The 23,792-nt window shown below is 38.0% G+C and overlaps 1 protein-coding gene across 2 annotated transcripts in view; it reads right to left on the bottom strand.

The window, feature by feature from the left end:
- MIB1 (MIB E3 ubiquitin protein ligase 1) overlaps positions 1-23,792 on the bottom strand; it is a 145,924-nt gene that overhangs the window by 76,252 nt on the left and 45,880 nt on the right. For both annotated transcript variants that reach the window (XM_004387921.3, XM_023742053.1), the window contains 3 exons: positions 21,900-21,966; positions 20,367-20,571; positions 6,181-6,364 (listed from right to left, as the gene is read on the bottom strand). In XM_004387921.3, the coding sequence (XP_004387978.1) occupies positions 6,181-6,364; positions 20,367-20,571; positions 21,900-21,966 (456 nt within the window). The remainder of the gene's footprint in view (positions 1-6,180; positions 6,365-20,366; positions 20,572-21,899; positions 21,967-23,792) is intronic.

The following is a 23,792-nucleotide window of genomic DNA, read 5'->3' as shown; positions in this document are numbered from 1 at the left end:
ATATGTATATATATATATATACACATATATATTGTTTCTTTGCAAATTATTTGAAGAAACAGGGTTCACTTGTCTTATAAAGTCTCTTACTATCTGAATTTTTATTGGTATAATTTAATTGATATAGTTTTATAGTTTGTCTGTCCTCAGTATTTCAACAGTGAGAATCCTCCAATTGTTTTGTTTTGTAGCATTTTGTTTTGAAAGATAAAATACATCATGAGTTCAAACACTCTTCCAATTCAAATTCAAGACTTCTAGTTTTTACTTAACTTCTTCTATATTACATCTGTATCTACTTTTCCCACCTCCAGTAATTCTGGCTGTTAAGGTCACTGGGGATAAGAGAATGGGAATCATCACACAAGTACACATTTGATTTTTTTGCCACATTATCCACATAACATTCTCAGAATATAACACCAAGACTACTGCAAACAATAAGATTCGGAAAATTCTTAAAGACTGCTTTTTCCATGCAGTTGTTTCGAGTATTCTCTTACTATAAAGATAGAAAGACAAATAACTATGTTTAAAAATCACTTAAAATTTTCTGTATAGTTATGCCAACTAGAAAAATTTAGGCTCATTTCTTTTATATTATTTATCATTCTTAGGACTTTTTTTTTTTTTTTTTATTGTACTTTAGATGAGCGTTTACAGAACAAATAGTTTCTCATTAAACAGTACACATGTTGTTTATGACACTGGTTAACAACCCCACGACACATCAACACTCTCCCTTCTCAACCTCAGGCTCCCCATTACCAGCTTTCCTGTCCCCTCCTGCCTTCTAGTCCTTGCCCCTGGGCTAGTGTGCTCCTTTAGTCTCGTTTTGTTTTATAGGCCTGTCTAATCTCTGGTGAAGGGTGAACCTCGGGAGTGACTTCATCACTGAGCTAAAAGGGTGTCCAGGGACCATACTCTCCAGGTTTCTCCAGTCTCTGTCAGGCCAGTAAGTCTGGTCTTTTTTTTGTGAGTTAGAATTTTGTTCTACATTTTTCTCCAGCTCTGTCTGGGACCCTCTGTTGTGATTCCTGTCAGAGCAGTTAGTGGTGGCAGCCGGGCACCCTCTAGCTGTACTGGACTCAGTCTGGCGGAGGCCGTGGTAGTTGTGGTCCATCAGTCCTTTGGATTAATCTATCCCTTGTATCTTGCTTTCTTCATTCTCCCTTGCTCCCGAAGTATGAGACCAGTGGAGCATCTTAGATGGCCACCCACAGGCTTTTAAGCCTCCAGACTCTACTCACCAAGGTACAACGTCGAACATTTTCTTTATAAACTATGTTATGCCAATTGAGCTAGATGTTCCCCGAGACCATGGTAGGACTTCTTTTTTTAAACTTAATTTTGTTTTATAATTGTAGAAAATATGTATATAGTTTAAAATCAAATTTACAAAACAAGTTATATTCAAAGAAGTCTCCCTTCTACCTTTGTCCCCTTTATTCTATTCCCTCTTTAAACAGATAACAATTTTTTAAAACTTCATGATTAATCCTTCTATTTTTTTTAAATATAAAGTTTATATCGTCCTAACAGCTATGTTTACCCTAATACTTTTTATAACCCTTGTTACTACCTCTTTTTTTTCCCTAAATTTTATTTTGTTGTTGAGAATATACACAGCAAAACACACACCAATTCAACAGTTTCTACATGTACGATTTAGTGACACTGATTACATTCCTCTAGCTGTGCAACTATTCTCACCCTCCTCTTCTGAGTTGTTCCTTTCTCATTAACAAAAACTTACTGCCCTCTTAGGTTCCTATCTTTCAAGTTGCTGTTGTCAATCTGACCCCATACAGATAGTTCTTAAAGGAGCATAATGCTCAAGGCAGACCTTTTTTTTTTTTACTAGTTAAGCTAAACTATTATTTGGTTTCAAGAAGATTTCCAGGGATATTTTTGGTTTAAGGGTTAAAGATTGTCTCAGGACAATATTTCAGGAGTTCATGCAGCCCCATGTCTGCAGAAAGGCTAGAGTTCGTAAGATTTTAAATTCTGTTCTGCATTTTCCCCCTTTTGATCAGGATTTTCTGTATAATCTTTGATGAAAATGTTCAGTAATCTTAGCCGGGCACCATCCAGTTCTTCTAGTCTCACGGCAAAGGAGGCAGTTGTTCACGGAGGCAATTAACGACACACTCCATATCCTCTTCCTATTCCTGACTCTCCTTCCTCTTTTGCTCCAGGCAAATACAGACAAATTGTTGTGCCTTGGATGGCTGCTTACAAGCTTTTAAGACCCCAGGCACGATGCATTGAACTAGGAGGTAGAACAGAAACACTAAAAACACTATTAGGCCAATTAACTGGGCTGTCCAATGAAACCATGACCCTAAACCTCCACCAAACCAAGGAACCAAATCCCATTAGTTGTTTGGCTGTACGTAAGCAAACTCCGTAGCTACTCTTTTGTTGTTGTTGTTGTAAATATATCACAAACTTTTTATAGGTGTACGACTTATTAACAGCAATTACAATAATCAGTTGTGGAATCCTACCTCTTGCTTCCTCTTTTTAAAAAATATATATTGTCTACTGGTTCCCCACTAAGAACAATACTGAAATTAGTCACTGATGTCTTCTTCCCCTTACTCTCCTTCTCCAATATTTTGATTTAAAATAAAAAGTACTTTTTACCAATCAATAACTAAAAGGAATCAAACAGCTTATTAAACTATTCATATGCTTTCTCTATTCCTGCCCTATATTTAAAAGCTGTACTTTATCTACATCATTAGAGCATATAAAACCAGTTGCCATCAAGTCAATTTCCACTCATGGCAACTCCATGTACATCAGAGTATAACTATGCTCCACAGGCCTTTCAATGGCTGATTTTTCAGAAGTAGACTGCCAGGCTTTTCTTCTGAAGCACCTCTGGGTGGACTCAAACTGCCAACCTTTTGGTTAGTGGCAGAGCACGCCAACCAGCCAAGCATCCTCTATCCTTTTTTTTTTTTTTGGCTTTAAAGAACAGAAATTTATTTTCTCACAATTCTAGGAGCTAAAAGTCCACATTATGGTGATTCTTTCCTTACTGGTAGCCCCAAGTGTCCCTTCGTTCCTTGGCCTGTAGACAGTCCTCACACAGCACCTGTCTTCCCCTGTGTGTTTGTTCCTCTGTGTCTAATCTGCTCTTTTTATAACTGAGAAGTGATTAGGACACTTCCTACACTGGTTTAGGACACACCCTCCACTGGTATGACCTCATTAACATAACAAAGAAAATCCTATTTCCAAACAGGATTTCATCCACAGGCAAATCGGTGAGGATTCCAATGTATGACACAATTCACCCCATAATACTAGCCACTATTTTTCCCTCTGTCTATCCATCAATGCATCCTATTTTTTTTTTTTAATTTTTTTCATTGTACTTTAGGTGAAGGTTTACAGAATAAATAGTTTCTCATTAAACAGTCAGTTACACATATTGTTTTATGACATTGGTTAACAACCCCATGACATGTGAACACTCTCCCTTCTCGACCTTGGAGGATCTTTTTTTTTTTGGTGAAAAAAGATACACCATTTCAGAAATTTCTGCATGTACAATTCAGTGACATCTATCACATTCTTCCAGTTGTGCTGGTATTCTCACCATCCTTTTCCAAATTATTCCATCACCATTATCTACAACTCACTGGTCCCTAGGCTTCCCATCAAACCTTCTGTATACTCTATCCTTTTTAACCACTACTCAACCTGAGTTCTACAAGTAAATATCTATTTAACGCTCATTACCAGTTCTTAAGTTGATATCTCTCCAGTCATTTTGATTGTCTGAAAATCATTCTCTAGTAGATTACTCAGAAAATGATAATGGGAACAAGATTCATTGAATTCTTACACATTCATAGCAGTGTATAGCCTTTATATACTTCAGTCAGTTATATATAAAATCCTTAGCTTATATTTTCTTTCCATGAGTGTCTTAAATAAATGTTACTTCATTGTTTTCTGACATAAAACATTGTTATCACACTAATCGATCACATGAGCCAATGAATATCTGTGAGGTATTTTGGAATTCTCTTGTTCTCAGGTTCAGGAGGTGTGCCATGAGTTCTCTCTGCTTCCATACAAACAGATGGAGCTCCAGTAGCTGTTAATAGTTATATCCACCCACTCATATTTTTACCCACTATTTTAGGGTTCATTGGGCTACCTTTGTTATAGATGTTGTTTGTAACTTTTTTTGGTTATGTTAATCTAGTTGTCTGTTTTTATCAAGAGGATTTGGGAAGATTCAAAATCTACACTACCACTAATGGAGTCTCGGAATTCCTCTCAAGAAATTATTTAGAAGTTTTGCTTAAATAGCAGCTTAAAATGGCAAAAGAGTACTCAGAGTTCAAAATAAGCCAGATCTGGGTTCGAATTTCAGTTCAGAATCTTAGCTGTGGATTTCCTTGTAAGGAGGACACATCACCACCTACCTGAAATATTGCTAAGACAAATAAAGTTTGTATGTGTATGTATGCACGTATATATACATATATGGATATCTGTGCGTGTATATGTGTATATATCATTTAGCATAGTACCTAGAACCATTAGGCACTCACCAGATAGTAGCTACTATAAAGTATCATTGATAAGGGGAGAAACAAAAACACCTTGACTAAAAAAAGTCTTAAAATAGTATATATAGCTCCTATCCAAAAAGCAAACCAGTTGCCGCTGAGTCAATTCCGACTGATGGCGACCCCATGTGTGTCAGAGTAGAACTGTGTTCCACAGGGTTTTCGATTGCTGATTTTTCAAAAGTAGATCACCAGGCCTTTCTTCCAAGGTACTTCTCAGTAGACCATGTCAAAAAATAACATCTTAAGCAAAATCATACTATAGGGAAGCTTGAAGTACATCAATAATTTTTTTAAGCCAACTTTAAAATCAAAAGCAAACAGAACAAAAAGAACGCATATAAAATTTAATTTTTTGGACGAAAATAAAGATTCTAAAATATAGCTCCTGAAAAACATATGCAATTATCAATCATTAACTTTATTCAGTATCTAACTAGAGCAATAAAAACTAAACTGTCAGCAGCATCTGCAAAGCATAAAATGCCTTTGAATGAAAGATCCATAACAACAGAGATTTTTTTTTTCCTCCTATTTTGTTCACTATTGTATCCCTGAGCCCTAATAGGCATACCATATGTACACCAACATCCACTGAGGGAACAAGGCAGGAAGGATGGATGGACTGATGGAGGGACAGGACAAGAGGAAAGACAGGGAGGGGGACTGGACAGGATGGATGAGGCCTAGATAGGTCAGGAGCTGGGCTGGATAGAAAGCAAAGGAGGTCCTGCACAGGACGGGGGTCTTAAACAACATAGCAAGGTGAGCGGGATGGAACACCAAGTGGGTTGGGAATGGAGCTACATGGGATGGGGGGGGGGCAAGGTATGGGACGGGAATGGGGGATGGACAGGAGTTGACACTGGATGAGACAGGAGGGGACAGCGGGCAAAATGGGGGTCGGGACAGCGGGCAAAATGGGGTTCAGGACAGTAGACAAAATGGCAAGGTGGAAGGGAGTGGGATCCAGGATAGAGCAGAATGGGAGGTATTGGGACAGACCAGGATAGTACAGAAGAGAGGGTCAGAGAGACAAAAGAAGGGGCAGATGGAGAGATGGATGAAGAAAGCGCAGAACAAACAAATGTGTTTGTTGTTGCTGAACATTTGATGAGAAATATATTGAATAAATAACTAATTCAACTGTAGCTCTTTGGGAGAAAAGCCACACATTCTGAGATGCTCTTCCACACTACAAAGTTTTAGAGAGGCAGATCCCCAAATGAGGAATCATGAGAAGGTCCAGCACTGCTAGTGACTGGATGAGAGCTTATGTACTTAATTCTGGGGCTAAGTATCAGGAAAGCCTCTGTTGCCTTACACATACATTCTTCGATAGCATCTTTACCAATATTTCATACATTTTCAGAAATATTAACTATAGTCCTTTCTAGACCTTCCCAGGCTAATTTAATTAGAATAAATTAAAAAACAAAAGCCACAAGTATGCTTAGCTTCTCACAGAGTACAATTCAGAGAAGGATCATGCTATTATAGTTTCTCAAACCTTAATTTACTTGTAAAAAACTACATAAATATCACGTAATTCCTAATCAAAAACTATTTTCTATGTACCTACCGGAAGCATAGCTTCAGCCCATTCTCCATGTCCTCTCTGGAGAAGTTTAATTCTTTCCAGATCATAACAAACTTGTACAAGATCACCAACTTGGAACTGGGAAGTGCCTCCTTCTGCACCTTGAGCAGCATCCCCACTTCGGACAATATTTGCTTTAGTGAGAACAGCAGGATTGAAAGTCCACCTACAAGATCAAAACCAAACTGAAAATGGGTAAGCTTACCTAGTTTTAATAAAACATTCTAAGAGAAATATTTGCCAAAATCCAGGGGGAAAAACTTTGTAACAAATCAAAAGTAACCTTTGCAATTACATCTTGAATAATTTGTACTTCTTTTTGATAATTTCAATACATAAATTTGGGCAAAGAGTCACCCTAACATAAGTATTAACACTTCAGTAAATTTCAACCCAGATTTAGTCTCCCATGCTGACACGTTTTTAAAAATTGTTACAAGAGTTAAGAGTAATTCATGCTCATTGTTAAAAATTCAAACATTTCAGAAACATGTAAAGTAAAAGTTCCATTTCACACAAACACACCTGGATCCCCAGTCCCTGCCTCAATGGAAACTACTATTAATAATCTGTTGTGAACCCTTTCCAATTTTCTATCCATATGCTAAATGATATTTATACTGTACAAAGAAAATTGTTTTCCATAAATGGGATCATACTGTATATATTATTCTGTGACTTCTTTTTTCTCAGAGAATTCATCTTAGAAGATTTCTTTTTCAAAGTCACACATATGAATCTACTTAATTCACTTTAACAGCTACAGACAATGCATAGTATATGAATATACACTAATGTATTTATCCATTCTTCTACTGACTATCCTATAAAGTGCTTCCAAGTTTTCACTATTACATATAATACTACACAGAAAATCCCTGCATTACATCTTTGTGCACATGGGGTCAGTATTTCATTAGATTCTTAGAAGTAGAACTATCAGATCAAAATACATATTCACTTACAATTCTGACAGTTAGAGCCAAATTGTTCTAAAAGGAGTGCACGATTTCCCCATACCACTGCCAATCTGATGGATAAAAATACCATCTAGTTTTATTTTGCTATGCATGTGTATTTTATATAATTGTATTAAAACAAATAATTTTGGGTTCTCATTTCTTTAGCTAAAACTGAAGAAAATTAAAACAACTTGACGAGAGCCAAAGTGCGACCCTGAGTATTAAAAAAAAAAAAGCAAAACAAACCCCACTGCCATCAAGTCAATTCTGACTCACAGCGACCCTACAGTGTAGAGTAGAACTGCCCCTATAGAGTTTCCAAGGAGCGCCTGGTGGATTTGAACTGCTGACCTTTTGGTTAGCAGAGGTAGCTCTTAACCACTACACCACCAGGGTTTCCACCTTGAGTGTATCACCCCTGAATTTAGAAGTCATCTCAAGAACAGATTTGACGCACTGAACATTAATGATCGAAGACCAGAAGAGCTGTGGGATGATATCAAGGACATTATACATGAAGAAAGCAAAAGGTCATTAAAAGGACAGAAAAGAAAAAAAAAAAAAAGGACATCAGAAGAGACTCTGAAACTTGCTCTTAAATGTAGAGTAGTTAAAGCAAATGGAAGAAATAATGAAGTAAAAGAGCTGAACAGATTTCAAAGGGCTGCTTAAGAAGAAAAAGTACAGTACTATAATGAAATGTGCAAAGAACTAAAGTTAGAAAACCAAAAGGGAAGAACACGCTTGGGATTTCTCAAGCTGAAAAAACTGAAGTAACACGTTAAGCCCTGAGTTGCAATACTGGAAGATTCTATGGGCAAAATAAGTGACCCCTGGTGGCACAGTGGCTAAAGTGCTCAGCTATTAACCAAAAGGTCAGTGGTTCAAATCCACAGGCTACTCAGTGGGAGAAAGATGTGGCAGTCTGCTTCCATAACGATTTACAGCTCTGAAACCCCTGTGGGGTAGTTCTACTCTGTCCTATAGGGTCACTATGAGTTAGAATCAACTCAACAGCAATGGGTTTGATTTGGTTTGGTTTCTGAGCAAAATACAGAACGATGCAGAAAGCATCAAAACAAGATGGAAGGAATACAAAAAATCACTGTACCAAATAGAACTGGTGAACGTTCAACCATTTCAGAAGGTAGCATATGCTCAAGAACGATGGTACCGGAGCAAGAAGTCCAAGCTGCATTGAAGGCATTGGCAAAAAACAAGGCTCCAGGAATTTACAAAATACCAATTGAGATGTTTCAACAAACGGATGCAGTGCTGGAGGTGCTCATTCATCTATACCAAGAAATCTGGAAGACAGCTACTTTGCCAACCGACTGGAATAGATCCATATTTTTGCCCATTCCCAAGAAAGGTGATCCAACTGAATACGGAAATTATTGAACAATATCATTAATAATGCACGCAAGTAAAATTTTGCTGAAGGTAATTCAAAAAGGCTGCAGTAGTACAACAACAGAGAACTGCCAGAAATTCAAACCAAATTCAGAAGAGGACATGGAATGAGGGATATCTTTGCTGATGTTAGATGGATCTTGGCTGAAAGCAGAGAATACCACAAAGATGTTTACCTGTGTTTTACTGACTATGCAAAGGCATTCGACTGCACAGATCATAACAAATTATGGATAATATTGCAAAGAATGGGAATTCCAGAACACTTAATTGTGCTCATGCAGAACCTGTACATAGGCCAAGATGCAGTTGTTCGAACAGAACAAGAGGATACTGCGTGGTTTAAAGTTAGGAAAGCTGTACGTCAGGGTCATATCCTTTCACTATACTTATTCAATCTGTATGTTGAGCAAATAATCCAAGAAGCTGAACTATATGAAGAAGAATGGGGCATCAGGATTGGAGGAAGACTCATTAACAACCCCTGCATTATGCAGATGACACAACCTTGCTTGCTGAAAGTGAAGAGGACTTGAAATACTTACTGATGAAGATGGATTACACCTCAACATAAAGAAAACAAAAATCCCTCACAACTGGACCCATAAGCAACATCATGACAAACGGAGAAAAGATTTAAGTTGTCAAGGTTTTCATTTTACTTGGATCCACAATCAGTGTCCATAGAAGCAGCAGTCAAGAAATCAAACAATGTACTACACTGGGCAAATCTGTTACAAAAGATTTCTCGAAAGTGTTAAAAAGCAAAGATGTCACTTTGTGGACTAAGGTGCGCCTGACCCAAGCAATGGTATTTTCAATCATTTCATATGCATGTGAAAGCTGCACAATGACTAAAGAAGGCGGAAGAATTGATGCCTTTGAATTATGGTGTAGGCAAAGAATACTGAATATACCATGGACTACCAGAAGAAGGAACAAATTTGTCTTGGAAAAAGTATAGCCAGAATTCTCCTTAGAAGCGAGGATGGCAAGACTTTGTCTCACATACTTTGGACATGTTATCAAGAGGGACCAGTCCCTGGAGAAGGACATCATGTTTGGTGAAGCAGAGGGTCAGCAAAAAGGAGGAAGACCCTTGTTATGGATTTGAATTGGTCCCCTAAAAACATTTGTCAGTTTAGGTAGGCCATGATTCCCAGTATTGTGTGATCATCCTCCATCTTGTGTTCTGATATAATTATCCTATGTGTTTTAAGTTCTAACATCTATTACATTAATGAGGTAAGATTAGAAGCAGTTATGTTAATGAGGTAGGACACAATCTACATGATTAGGTTGTATCTTCAGTCAATCTCTTTTGTGACATAAAAGAGAGAAGCAAACAGACAGGAGAGGGACTGCCTACCATCAAGAAAGAAGAGCCAGGAACAGAGTGCATCCCTTGGACTCGGGGTTCCTGCATTGAGAAACTCCTAGATCCAGGGGAAGACTGATGACAAGGACCTTTCCACCAAGCTGACAGAGAGAGAAAGCCTTCCACTGGAGCTGCCAAACTGAATTTGGACTTCTAGCCTCCTGGACTGTGACAGAATAAACTTCTGTCTGTTAAAGCCATCCACTTGTGGTATTTCTGTTATAGCAGCACTAGATAATTAAGACAACCCTCAACGAGATGGACTGACACAGTGGCTACAACTATGGGCTCAAACACAGCAATGATTGTGAAGATGGCGCAGGACCTGGCAGTGTTTTGTTCTGTTGTACACAGGATTAGTACAAGTTGGAACCAACTCAACAGTACCTAACAACAACAACCATCATTTTCATAACTGTCATCTAAATTACTATGTAATATTCCATCAAGCAGATGTATCGCAATGGATAACAACATTTCCCCTAAGTCCCACATTACACTCCACAGACAAAAAGTTCCCTAGTCAATAAGTTTTTTGAATATAACATATTATACCATCCTCTCCTTAATTCAAGTGGTCATTAGTATATAAATGACTCTGAGACGTCACACCATTAAAAAACATGGTTACTAAGTACCTGGAGGAGTCCCTGGGTAGTCAAACAGTTGAAGTTTTCAGCTGCTAAGCAAAAAGTTCAAGTCCACCCAGAAGCACCTCAAAATAAAGACCTGCCACTCTACTTCCAAAAACAAGCCATGGAAAAACCTATGGAGTTTAGATATACTCTGGCACACATGCAGTCGCCATGAGTTGGAATCAACTAAATGGCAATTGGTTTGGTTTGGAATCATGTAAGCAAGCTTTTCTTTCTAAAACAACCACAAAGAGGAAACAAGCGCCTCTGACCAGTTAATAATAAAAACCACAGACACAAAATTTTCTTTTCAGAGTTATCAACAATACCCTTTCTTCATTCCCCAAATTTTTAGACCTAACTGCAGTGCCTGAACGTGGAAGTATTTACTCAAATTGTTCCCTCTGCCTAGGATGCTAACAACTACCAAACAAAAACAAGAGAATATTTAACATATAATATTTAAAATAGTAAGTACATGCTAATCTCACCGATAACTGTGTCCTTAAAATTTTTCCTTCTTTTTTTAATAACAGCTTTATTGATATATAACACATATACCATAAAACTCATCTTTTTAAAGTGTAAAGTTCAGTGGTTTTTTAGTGTATTCAAAGAATTGTTCAACCATCACTATTGTCTATTTTCATTTTAATCACCTCAAAAAAAATCCATAACTATTAATACTCACTTCCTATTCACCCCTTTCCATACACCCTGTCAACCACTAATGTACTTTCTGTCTCTATGGATTTGTTTATTCTAAACCATTTATATAAATGAAATGACACAGGTGGCCTTTTGGGACTGAGTTCTTTCACTTGGTGTAATTTTTCCAAGGTTCATCCATGTTGCAGCATGTATGAGTACTTCGTTCGTTTTTACGGCTGAATAATATTCCATTTATAAATATACCACATTTGTTTAACCATTCAACAGCTCATAGACATTTCAGTTGTTTCCACCTTGTGGCTACCATAATGCTGATGCTGCTATGAACGTTCACGTATAGGTTTTCCTGTGAACATATATTTTCAATTATCTTAGATATATACCTAGAAATTCCAGGTTATATGGCGTCTTAGTTATTTAATGCTGCTGTAACAAAAATACCACAAGTGGATAGCTTTAACAAAGATAAATTTATTCTCTCACAGTATAGAAGGCTAGAAGTCCAAATTCAGGGTGCCAGGTCCAGGGGAAGGCTTTCTGTCTCTGTCAGCTCTAGGGGAAGGTCCTTGTCATCAATCTTCTCCTGGTCTAGGAGCTTCTCAGTGCAGGGACTCTGGATCCAAAGGAGGTGCTTGCTCCCAGCTCTTCTTTCTTGCTGGTAGCAGGTTCCTCTGTCTCTCTGCTCCATTCTGTCTTTTGTATCTCAAGAGATTGACTCAGGATATAATCTAATCTTGTACACTGAGTCCTATCTATTAACATAACTGCCTCTAATCCTGCCTCATTAACATTATAGAGGTAGGATTTAAAACACATAGGAAAATCATGTCAGATGACAAAATGGTGGACAATCATACAATACTGGGAATCATGGCCTAGCCAAGTTGATACACATTTTGGGGTGACAGAATTCAATCCCTAACATTTGGTAACTTATGTTTAACATTTGAGAAAATGCCAGACTGTTTTTCAAAACACCCGCACCATTTTACATTCCCCCAGCAAATATATAAGGGTTGAAATTTCTCCACATCCTTTACCAACAACTGTTCTCTACTGTTTTGATTCTAGCCAACCTAGTAGATATGAACGGGCATCTCACTGTGATTTTGATTTGCATTTTCCTGATGACTAATGTTGCTGAGTATCTTTTCATCTGCTTATTAGCCATTTGTATATCTTCTCTGAAGAAACTTCTATTCAAATCCTTTGCCTATTTCTCAGTTGAGCTGTCTTTTTTACTGTTGAATTGTAGGAGTTCTTTATATATTCTAAATACAAATCCTTTATTAGATATATGATGTACAAATAATTTTTCCCATTCCACGGCTGGCCTTTTCACTTTTTTGACAGTGTCCTTTAAAACACAGAAGTTTTTAATTTTAATCAAGTTCAATTTACCTGTTTTTTCTTTGGCTGTTTGTGTTTTTGATGTCATAACTGAGAAACCATTGTCTAATCCAAGGTTACAAAAATTTGCACCTATGATTTCTTCTAAGATTTTATAGTTTTAGCTCTTATATTTAGGTCTATGATCCATTTTGCGTTAATTTTTATATATGGTGTGAGGTAGGGGAACTAACTTCATTCTTTTGCATATGGATATCCAGTTGTCCCTGGACCACTTGTTGAAAAACTATTCTTTTCCCCATTGAATTATCTTGGGTCCCTGTCAAAAATCAACTGAATGCAAACCTGAGGTTTTGGAGGCAGTCCAAGATGGAGGCATAGTAAGAAGCCTCATAACATTCGTTTTACAACAAAAACCCGTCTTAGGCTGGGTTCTCTAGAGAAGTAAAACCAGTAAAGTGTATAAATATATACAGAGAGAGATTTGTATCAAGGAAATGGCTCATGGGGTTGTAGAGGCTGGAACATCCCAAGTCCATGGGTCAGGATAGAGGTTCTCCTGATTCAGGTAGCCATAGGGGCTGGCGAACCCAAGATTAGCAGGTCAGACAGCAGGACTCTTGCTCACAGGCTGCGAAGATCAACGATTCCCAAGATCAGCAGGCAAGACCTCAGGTAAGCTGCTAGCCAAGTCCCAAGAACTGGAGGTCAGATAAACAGGAGCCAGCTTCAGGATCCTGAGTGAGCAAAAGCCCCTGAGCTTTGGCAGAATGTCTACTTATATTCGATGCAGGCCACATGCCCAAGGAAATTCCTTTCAACTGATTTGCTGCTGATAGTAGATCCCATCATGGAGGTGATCATATCATTTCAAATCTCATCATGGGAGTGATCACATCATCATACGACTGCCGAACTACATCAGAACTACCAAACCACTGAGAATCATGGCCCAGCCAAGTTGGCACACAAACTTAACCTTCGCAAACCTGAAAAAACAAGTGAATTAGATATAGATGACAACTATGGAACCACAAGCATCAAAGGCAAGGCTGAAGAATCAGACCATGTGCCAAGTGGAAGAACAGACTGCACAAAAACAGCAGACACAGAGAATTATGGATCACCGGTGCTCTGCCAACTGTACCTGCACAGCGCAGCCATATTGAGACAAAGCAAGCAGTGTTCGCAGCAGAAGCTCCCATTATCTGGTGCAGCCAAGCAGCAGCAACTCTGCACCTATGTCCAGAGCCAGGGAGGAGTGCTCCACGCTCTGCAAAAGTTAAGTGCACTCGCCTCACCCAGCACACCCCTCAAACCTCCCATGCCAGAGGCCTGCAGACCTGCGGTGCCCCTCCCTCAGACACTCATCCATCCTTCTCACATGTGATCATGGTCCAGTGGCATCCACCACCACCCTGCGCCATAAGTCGGACCAGCAGCATCCACCTCTGATGGGCCTCCAGTGCCGGGGGCCTGTGGTCTGACAGAGCCCCTTCTTCCACCTACCCAGGCCAGGGGTCCGCGAAGTGGCAGTGACCATTCCTAAGCGCAGCCACCCAAGCCAGGGCCCACAGATCAGTGGGGTCTGCTTCTCCACCTGGCCACTGGAGACTGGGGTCCGGGGACTGGCAGCACCCCCTTTTCTGCCCAGACAACTGAGCCATGGGCCTGAGGACCAGGGGCATCCGCTCTTACATCCCTTCACCTGCACTGGGGGCCCATGGACGACCTGCTGCTCTGCCCGTCACTGGCCCCAGGAGCCTGTGAATCAGAGGCATCCGCACCTATACCCAGCCACACACACCGAGGCCCGCATACTAGTAGTGCCTCCTACTCCTTCCAGCTACCTGCGCCAGAGGCGTGAGGTCCAGCAGCACATCCTCATGACGTGCTCTAGTGAACAGAGGCATGCCCTCTTAGCGAGCACCCATGGACTGGCGGTATCCCCCCGCCTCGCACCCTGCCCTGCCCCCCTGCAACCAGAGGCTTGTGCCCGCTCTGATCACCCGCACACAGCCCTGTCCACCCGGAACCATCAATGAGAGTTTCTGTACCACTCGATGGCCCAGGCTCCCTCGCCTCAACCATCCAGTAACTGGCAGTGCACACACACAACACACAACCCAGCAACCACTGAGAAAACTCTCTGCACTGACACCCAGGTGACTGGCCAAACAGACACATCACCTCACCAGCAGTGCCAGCTACATTCTCAGTCACGCTGCAAGACCAGTGAACAGAGACCCACACTCACACACCCAGCCAGTGCCCCATCCACCCAGAGACAGGTGGTGAGAGCTCTAGAGCAGACAGACTAGCAACCAGAGTAGCACACATGCCCTGCCAACTTGGACATATCAAACCAAAACAAAAATTCAGGATGCAGCAAACAAAAGTACAATAAATAAATACAACTAACACCTTAATGCTTCTGAGAAAACAGACAAAATCAAATCACATGAAGAAGCAGGACAAGATGGCTCCAGCAAGTGATTAAAATAAAAGAACCAAAAAGCCTTCTAGAGGAAGAAATGGTAATGAAACTACCTGATAAGGAATTCAAAGGACTAATATATAGGGTTCTCCAACAGATCAAGAAAGATCAAAGAAAACAGACAAAACCAAGGAAAACACAGATAAAGCAGTAGAAAATTTCAGGAAAACAATACAAGAACAAAACAACATTATAAATAAACAAATAGCAACCATACAAAAAGAACAACTAGAAACCCCAAAAACAGCAACTAGAAATCCAAAAGATTAACAATAAAATTTCAGAAAGACAACTCAATAAAAGGGACTAAGGAGCAGAACTGAATCAATGGAACACAGAATCAGTGAAACAGAAGACAAATCCCTTGACATCAATTTGTTTGAGGAAAACATCATAAAAAAGAATTAAGAAAAATAAAGAAAGCCTAAGGATTATGTGGAATAGTATCAAGAAAAAAAATTTACACAGGATCAAAATTCTAGAACAGAAGGAGGCAAAACAAACAAACAACAACAAAAAAAAAAACCACAGAGAGAACTGTCGAAGATTTGCTGGCGGAAAATTTCCCTGATATCATGAAAGATGAGAAGATACCCATTCCAGAAGCTCAACAGACCCCATACAGGACAGACCCAAAAGAAACTCACCAAGATATATCATAATCAAACTTGCTAAAACCAAAAACAAAGAAAGAGTCCAGAGAGCAGCTTGGGAAAAAACAAAAATGCACCTACAAAGGAGATCCAACAAGACTAAGCGTTGATTACTCAGCAGAAACCACGCACGCAAGAAGGCAATGGGATGACATGTATAAAGCCTTGAAAGAAAAAAATTGCAAACCAAGAATTATATACCGATTAAAACTGTCTCTTAAATATGATGGCTAAATTGGGACATTTCCAGATAAACAGAAATTAAGGGAATATGAAAAAACCATACCAACTTCACAAGAAAATTAAAAGGAGTCCTTTATACAGAGAAATAACATCAGACAATAACCTGAGATTAGGACACAGGACAACATCAGCCAGATACCAACCCAAACAATTCTCAAAAATAAAACAAATCTAAAAGACGGAAAACAGGAAACCAGAGATGTCAATCTGTAAGCGACAACAACATCAAAACAAAAAGGGGGAATAAATGGTGTAGTTACAGAACTTCCATACGTAGAGGAAGTCAAGGCAATATCAAGAAATAAAAGACTGCCTTAAACTTCGGAAGATAAAGGTAAATTTCAAGTTAATCACAAAGAAAATTAACAAATCTACTCAGCAAAATAAGAAAAACATGAAGACTCAGTAAACACAAAATCGACAACAACAAAAGAAATGAAAATCCACAAACAAAAAGAACTCAGCACAGAAAATTAAGCAGAACAAAGAAACCATCAACACCATAAAAAAAAAATGACAGCAGTAAACTCATACCTACAGATAATCACACTGAATGTAAATTGCTTAAATACACCAGTAAGGGGACAGAATGTGGCACAATGGATACAAAAACATGACCCATCAATATGCTGTCTACAAGAGACATACCTCAGACACAAAGACATAAATAAACTAAAACTCGAAGGATGGAAAAAAATATAGAGAGCAAACAATAACCAAAAAAGGGTAGGAGTGGCAATAATGATCTCATAAAATCCACCATAAAAGATAAGGAAGGATATTATATATTGATTAAAGAGTCAATCCACCAAGAGGCCATAACCATACAGACACCAAGGAATGACTGTATATCCTAAAGAAATAAGAGGCATGACACAAATAAGCATACGCACACCCATGTTCACTGCAGCATTACTCACAATAGCAAAAAGATGTAAACAACCTAAGTGTCCATCAACAGATGAATTGACAAAACTGTGGTACACACACACAATGGAATACTACACAACCATAAAGAATAATGATGAATCCACGAAACATGGATGAATTTAGAGGACATTATGCTGAGGGAAATAAGTCAATCAGAAAAGGAAAATATTGTATGAGATCACTATTATAAAAAAAAACAAGAAAAGTTTAACACACAGAAAAAAGAAAAAAATTCCTTAGTGGTTACCAGGGATGGGAGGGGAAGGGAGGGAAAATTACTAGCTAGGCAGAAGACATGTGTTACTGCTGGTGAAGGGAAAGGCAACACACAATATTGGGGAAGTCAGCATAATATGATCAAGGCAAAGGAAGACACTGAGAGGAACGTAAAAGTGGTTAAGAGCTCGGCTGCTAACCAAAAGTTCGGCAGTTCAAATCCAGCAGCCGCTCCTTGGAAACCCTATGGGGCAGTTCTACTCTGTCCTGTAGGGTCCCTATGAGTCAGAACTGACTCGACAGCAATGGGTTTGATAATTTTTTTTGTTTTGTTTTGTTTTTTAATAGTAATTACTGTAACATAGACAATCCTGCAAAAATAGCATTAATAAGCAATAATTTACAAATGGATACATAGGTAGACAGTATGTTATATGAGTGAGAGAGTGTAAGGAAGCGCACCCACCTGCAGATATAGGTTTGGTTGTGGATATGTCTACATACATAATTGCAGATGCTGCATGTATATTAATATGAACAACAGAGCACACAAGGGGCGCCATCATGGAACTTCTTAGATATAACCAAACACCTCGTGGGACAAAGTTCCTAGGCTCAAAGATGAAGGACCACAGACTTGGGGGACATCTTTGTCAACTGGCACAACACAGTTCATAAAGACAATGTTCCGCATCCTATTTTGGTGGGTAGCGTGTGGGGTCTTAAAAGCTTGCAAGCAGCCATCTAAGATAAAACTATTGGTCTCTTCCTATCCAGAGCAAAGGAGAATGAAGAAAACCAAAGACTCAAGGGACAATTAGTGTAAAAGTCTAATGGATCACATGAGTCACAGCCTACACTATTCCAAGACCAGAACTAGATGGTGCCCAGCTACCACTACCAACCGCTCTGACTGGGATCACAACAGAGGGTCCAGTACAGAGCGGGAGAAAAATGTAGAACAAAAAATCGAATTCACAAAAAAGATCAGACTTATTGATCTGACAGAGACTGGAGAAACCCCCAAAACTACAGCACTAAAACACTCTTCTGACTTGGAATTGAAGTCATTCCCAGAGACCGCTTTCAGCCAAAAAACAGACAGACCCATAAAATAAACAATACTGTGAGGAACATGTTCCTTAGAACAATCAATTACACGAGATCAGAAGGACAACATTTGCCCAAAAGCAACAATGAGAAGGCAGAAAGGGCTAGAAAATCCAGATGAAAGGAAACAGGAACCCAGGGCAGAAATGGGGAGAGTGCTGATACATTGTGGGGAATGCAACAAATATCATGGAACATTTTATATACAAACTATCAAATGGGAAACTAATTTGTTCTGTAAACTTCCACTGTAACGCACAATAAAAAATTTTAAAACTAATAATAAATAAATGTGAGGGTTTATTTCTGGATTCTCAATTCTATTCCACTGACCTATGTGCCTATTCTTATGTCTGTATAACACTGTCTCAATTATTGTAGCTTTGTGGTAAGTTTTGAAACCAGGAAGTGTTGAGTCCTTCAACTTTGTCTTTTTCAAGATTGTTTTGGCTATTCTGGGTCTCTTGAATTTTCATATGAATTTTAGGATCAGTTTGTCAAATTTCTGCAAAACAAAAAAAGGCACTGTGATTTTAATAAGGATTATATTAAATCTGTAGATTAGTTTGGGGTGTATTGCCATCTTAACAAGATTAAATCTTCTGATCCATGAAAAAGCGATATCTTTCCATTTACTTAGGTATTTCTTAATTTCTTTCAACATATGTTTTATAGCTTTCACATCTTTTGTTAAATTTTCCCTAAGTATTATTTATTTTTGATGTTATTGTAAATGAAATTGTTCTCTTAATTTCATTTTCAGATTGTTTATTGCTAGTGTACAGAAATACAACTGATTTTTGTATATTGATCTTGTATCCTGCAACCTTGCTAAACTCGTTTATTAGTTCTAATAGTGGTTTTGTGGATTCCTTCAGTTTTTCTATCTATAAAATCATGGCATCTGTGACTAGAGATACTTTTACTTCTTCCTTTCCTTTACTTCTTCCTTCTATTTATTCTTCTTGCCCAACTGCCTGGCTGGGACCTCTAGATATGTTGGATAAAAGCGAAGACAGTAAACATCCCTAACTTGTTCCTGATCTTAGGGGGAAAACGTTCAGGTAATGGTAAAAGCTTTCACCATTAAGTATGATATTAGCAATAAGTTTTTCATAGATAACCCTTGATCAGGCTGAGGAAGTTCCCTTCTATTCCTAGTTTGCTGGATTTTAAGGGTGTTGGATTTTGTCAAATGTTTTTCTGCATCTATTGAGATGATCATGTGTATGCTTTAGATTTAAACCCAATTAGAGCCAACTGCAGTCAATTCTATACTTTTGTAAGCAACCTGATGTTAATTTTTCTCATTCCATGTAAAAAATCTTCCTCAAAGCGTTACTTTCTTTATGAACATGTCAATAATAAAGCTCAGAGAAATATTTAATTCAATGATTGCTTTTTCTTTAAAATACTGTAAACAAATTTAAAAAATGGGATATATTTTGGCCCCTAGGGGCGAAGACTTCGAGAAACTCATAATCTGGAGGATCAGATAAATAACTATGTTAATAGATAATACATAGAGACTTAAACAAATAGCATATGCACACACCAATTTGCGTGAGAGGACAGAGAAAGTTCCCAAAGCGTATGAGCTCAGTATTTCTAAGATGCAGAGGAGTCAATCCAGAGAAGGAGGGAGGAAAGGAGGAAAGGGAATTCTAGATGGAGGAAGCGACATATGCAAAGGAACAGATGTGAGGAAATGCATACATGTCTGTGGCAAGGGAGAGCTATGTTATCAAGAGATGACACTGGGAATATGGGCAGAGTTGTTCGACTTTTATCCTTTACAGTCACAGTAGATTGATATGGTCCATTATGAACACAGACCTTTTCAGCTATATAAGCAGAGAACACTGATATAATGTATTCTACTCCCCGAAGGAAAAAAAGAGTATAATACAATGTATCATAAATATTCGCATATGAATTCACACATATATACAAGTTCTTACCATTTGTTTCACCTTACCAACAAAGTCTTGATTTTTACCTAAGAGCTAGCTTTAATGAGCCTTTGGTTACATCACATTATTTGCCTTCTTTAAATCTCTATATACTAATTCTATCTGCCATTATCTAACATTGAGAAATATCACCAACCTATTGCCACTTGGATACTGTACTACAATGTCATGATCTTCATCAATGCCACAAACGGTTCCAGTTGTAGTTAAAGTCTCAAACATGCCATCAGTCCATCCTCCATGGCCGTGCTGCAAAGACTGCACAATTTCTAGGTCAAGATCTATATTTACCAGGTCACCAATCTGTAATCCACCAGGATTCCTGTTACCATTTTGCTCACCTGTAATTGCAGAGGAAGTTGAAGAAAAAAAGGCACAGCAACAACATAAAATCACATTATTTTTAAATAAGAACAAGCTCTAGATATTTTCTTTTTGCTACCATGTAATTTTAAAATGCTTTGAAAATACATTGTAAGCAGGAGATTCTAGAACTAGTAAGCTTAAAAAAAAAAAAAGGGAAGAAAGAAAACAAACATCAAACTCAAAAATCAAAATAATATGATGATTTACAACAAAGACTGAACAGGAGTAGAATCCACAAAAGCCTATGCAAGCCCATGTCAGAACACAAAGTTCTGGGTGTTGAAAACATTAACATTTCTGCTGGGATGGCTTGATGACTATCACTGCATCTGAGTCATAATAACTAGAGAACATGAAAGAGAACCATGAAATTATTTTTTCTCTGAAGTGCTTAGTACTATTTTTTAACAAAGGTTCTTTTGATTTTTGTCTAAAGAACACTTCTAAATATTCCAAAGCCCATTCCCTAGCTTATTTTCAAAAGCTAGTTTTGCGACAAAGGATTCATAATCATAAGACACTATGCTGAGTGATCCAAAATGTGCATGTTGATTCTGCACTTTTCTTTTGAAGGCAAGACACAAAACAAGAAAGTTTCTGAAAGCAGTAGAAATGGGGATCTAATAAACATATGTATTTCTTCGACATTCGCCTTTAAAAAAAAAAAATCAGGGTACACTGCAAGAAAACAGCACTTTTTGGCAAAAACACAAGTCAAATGACTTGGAAACAGTCATGTACATTTCACATGAGAACGGAAAGCATTCAGAGACTACAGGTTTCATAAGAAGAGTGTGGTAAACGTTCCTCCTGGCAACAATAAAGAATCTACAAAATGAAGATAGTTATAGTTTTCTTGCTTTTTTTTAAATTTTAACAACACATGAAATTATCTTTACTATATCACGTTAGTCTTGGAGTTGTTCTTTATTTAGAAGGCAATTCTACAGAAAGTCTAATGAATTTAGAAGCCTGAATTATCTAACCCTACTCTCAATAGCATATGAAACATAATACTGATGCAAACTAACCCAAATTTTTCAATAGTGTAAGTTTATAGCTGAAAGATAAAACTCTCAAGTATACGGCATATAAATGGCTTATCAATTCTCAAGACATTACAACTCTTTCTGCATCTCAATAAATCACAAAAAAGGAACTAATACTTTGAAGTCAAAATAAAATTAAAAATGTAAGTAACTTCAATGGCAACTGATATTTTTTAAGTTCAATTTAAACATTTTCAGTGATTCTATCTGCTCTGATCCATGACTTAGTAATTTTCTTTAGTCTGCTAACTCACCTAGAACAGGGCAGTGATCTCTGTAGAAAGAACCTCCTTTGGCATCCTGGACACACTTCAGATCAGACTAAGAGGAAGAAAAGAAACCAGAAAAATTATCCATGAAAATTTCAACTATGGCTCAATACCTGAAATAGGCAAAAATGTTAATTCAGAACACACCTTCAACAACTCATGAGTAGCTATGGGTTAACAGTCACATTAAACACTGTTTTCAAACACACCTGTCAGAAACTATAAACCTGATTTTCAAATACATCATATTTTATTTACTTTTAGCTTCTATTTAAAGCTCAAAATTAAAATGCCTGCATGTTGAGAATTTACACAGCAGAACACATTCTAACTCAACAATTTCTATATGTACAATTCAGTGACACAGATTACATCCTTCAAGTTGTACAACCATTCTCACCCTCCTTTTCTGAATTGTTCCTCCACCATTAACATAAACTCACTGGTCCCTAAGCTTCCTATCTAACCTTTCAAGTTGCCACTGTCAATCTGAATCCATATAGATAGTTCTTAAAAGAGCATAATGCTCAGGGCAGACATTCTTTACTAGTTAAGCTAAATTATTGTTTGGTTTTAAGAAGACTTCAGGGGATATTTTTGGTTTAAGGTTTAAAGATTATCTCAGTGCACTAGTATCAGGGGTTTATCCAGTCCCCAGGGCTCCAGCAAGTCTAGAGTCTTTGAGAATTTTAAATTCTGTTCTGCATTTTCCCCCTTTTGACCAAGATTCTGCTATAGAATCTTCATTCAAAATGTTCAAAAATAAAATGCCTGAATCTTTAACATTTTAACATTTTTAAAAATACACACTAAAGGCAGATTACAACAAATACCTAGTATTTAAAATGTGCAGAACACATTCAATTTTAAAGATACTTATACAAAAAAAAAAAAATTTTAACTCATTTAACTTCCCGATTTTATGAGATATACAAGGCAGGTATTAACTTATTTTATAAATAAGGAAATGAAGACAAGAAGTAAAATAAATGATCCAAAATTAAATATACTGAAAGTAGAAATGGATGGAGCCAAATCCAGTCTTTTGATTTCTCGTCCAGTTAATTCTTCTAGTCCTTTTTAGTCCTTACTTTACTATAACTTGGTTAATTCAAGTTCCTTCCTACCTAGCTTTTATAAGAAAACAAATTACTATTTAAGAATCTGAATGGGGAGGCAGCAGTGGTATTAAAAAAAAAAAAAAAAGTAAAGAAAATGTGAACTTAGAAGAGCAACCTTGGGGGTTACTGTGAAAATTTACAGGTAGATTTACTTAACAGAACCTGGCATATAAGGAGCCCTGGTGGTACAGTGGTTAAGAATTCGGTTGCTAACCAAAACGTTGGCAGTTTGAATCCATCAGCCACTCCCTGGAAACCCTATGGGGCTGTTCTACTCTGTCTTATAGGGTCACTATGAGTTGGAATCAACTCAACAACAATGGGTTTTTGGTTCTGGTAGTGTCACTGCTCCCGGAGCTGAAAGGTCAGCGGACAAAACCCACCCAGTGGCTCCATGGGAGAAAGATGCGGCAGTCTGCTTCCATAAAGAATACAGCCTTGGAAACCCTATGGGGCAGTTCAACTCATAGGGTTGCTATGAGTTGGTATCAACTCAGCAGCAACAGATACCTGGCATATAAGTAGGTATCAGTATGTATTACATTCTATTAAGGAAGGGTGATCAGTATATACTTACTCTATTAAGGAAAGGAGTTCCTTTACACATATATAAAACACATATACACACACACAAAACCCAACTCTCTTTTATAGCTTCCTTTGCTGCTAGAGCATCACATTTACCTCAATCCTGGCCAAAGAGACATGGGGTCAAATTGTTTTAATGTGATACTCTAACCCAACAATTGCACTTCTC

Source organism: Trichechus manatus, unplaced genomic scaffold, assembly GCF_000243295.1.
Source record: "Trichechus manatus latirostris isolate Lorelei unplaced genomic scaffold, TriManLat1.0 scaffold00199, whole genome shotgun sequence".
Lineage (NCBI taxonomy): Eukaryota > Metazoa > Chordata > Mammalia > Sirenia > Trichechidae > Trichechus > Trichechus manatus.
This window is presented reverse-complemented; position numbering and strand designations above follow the sequence as displayed.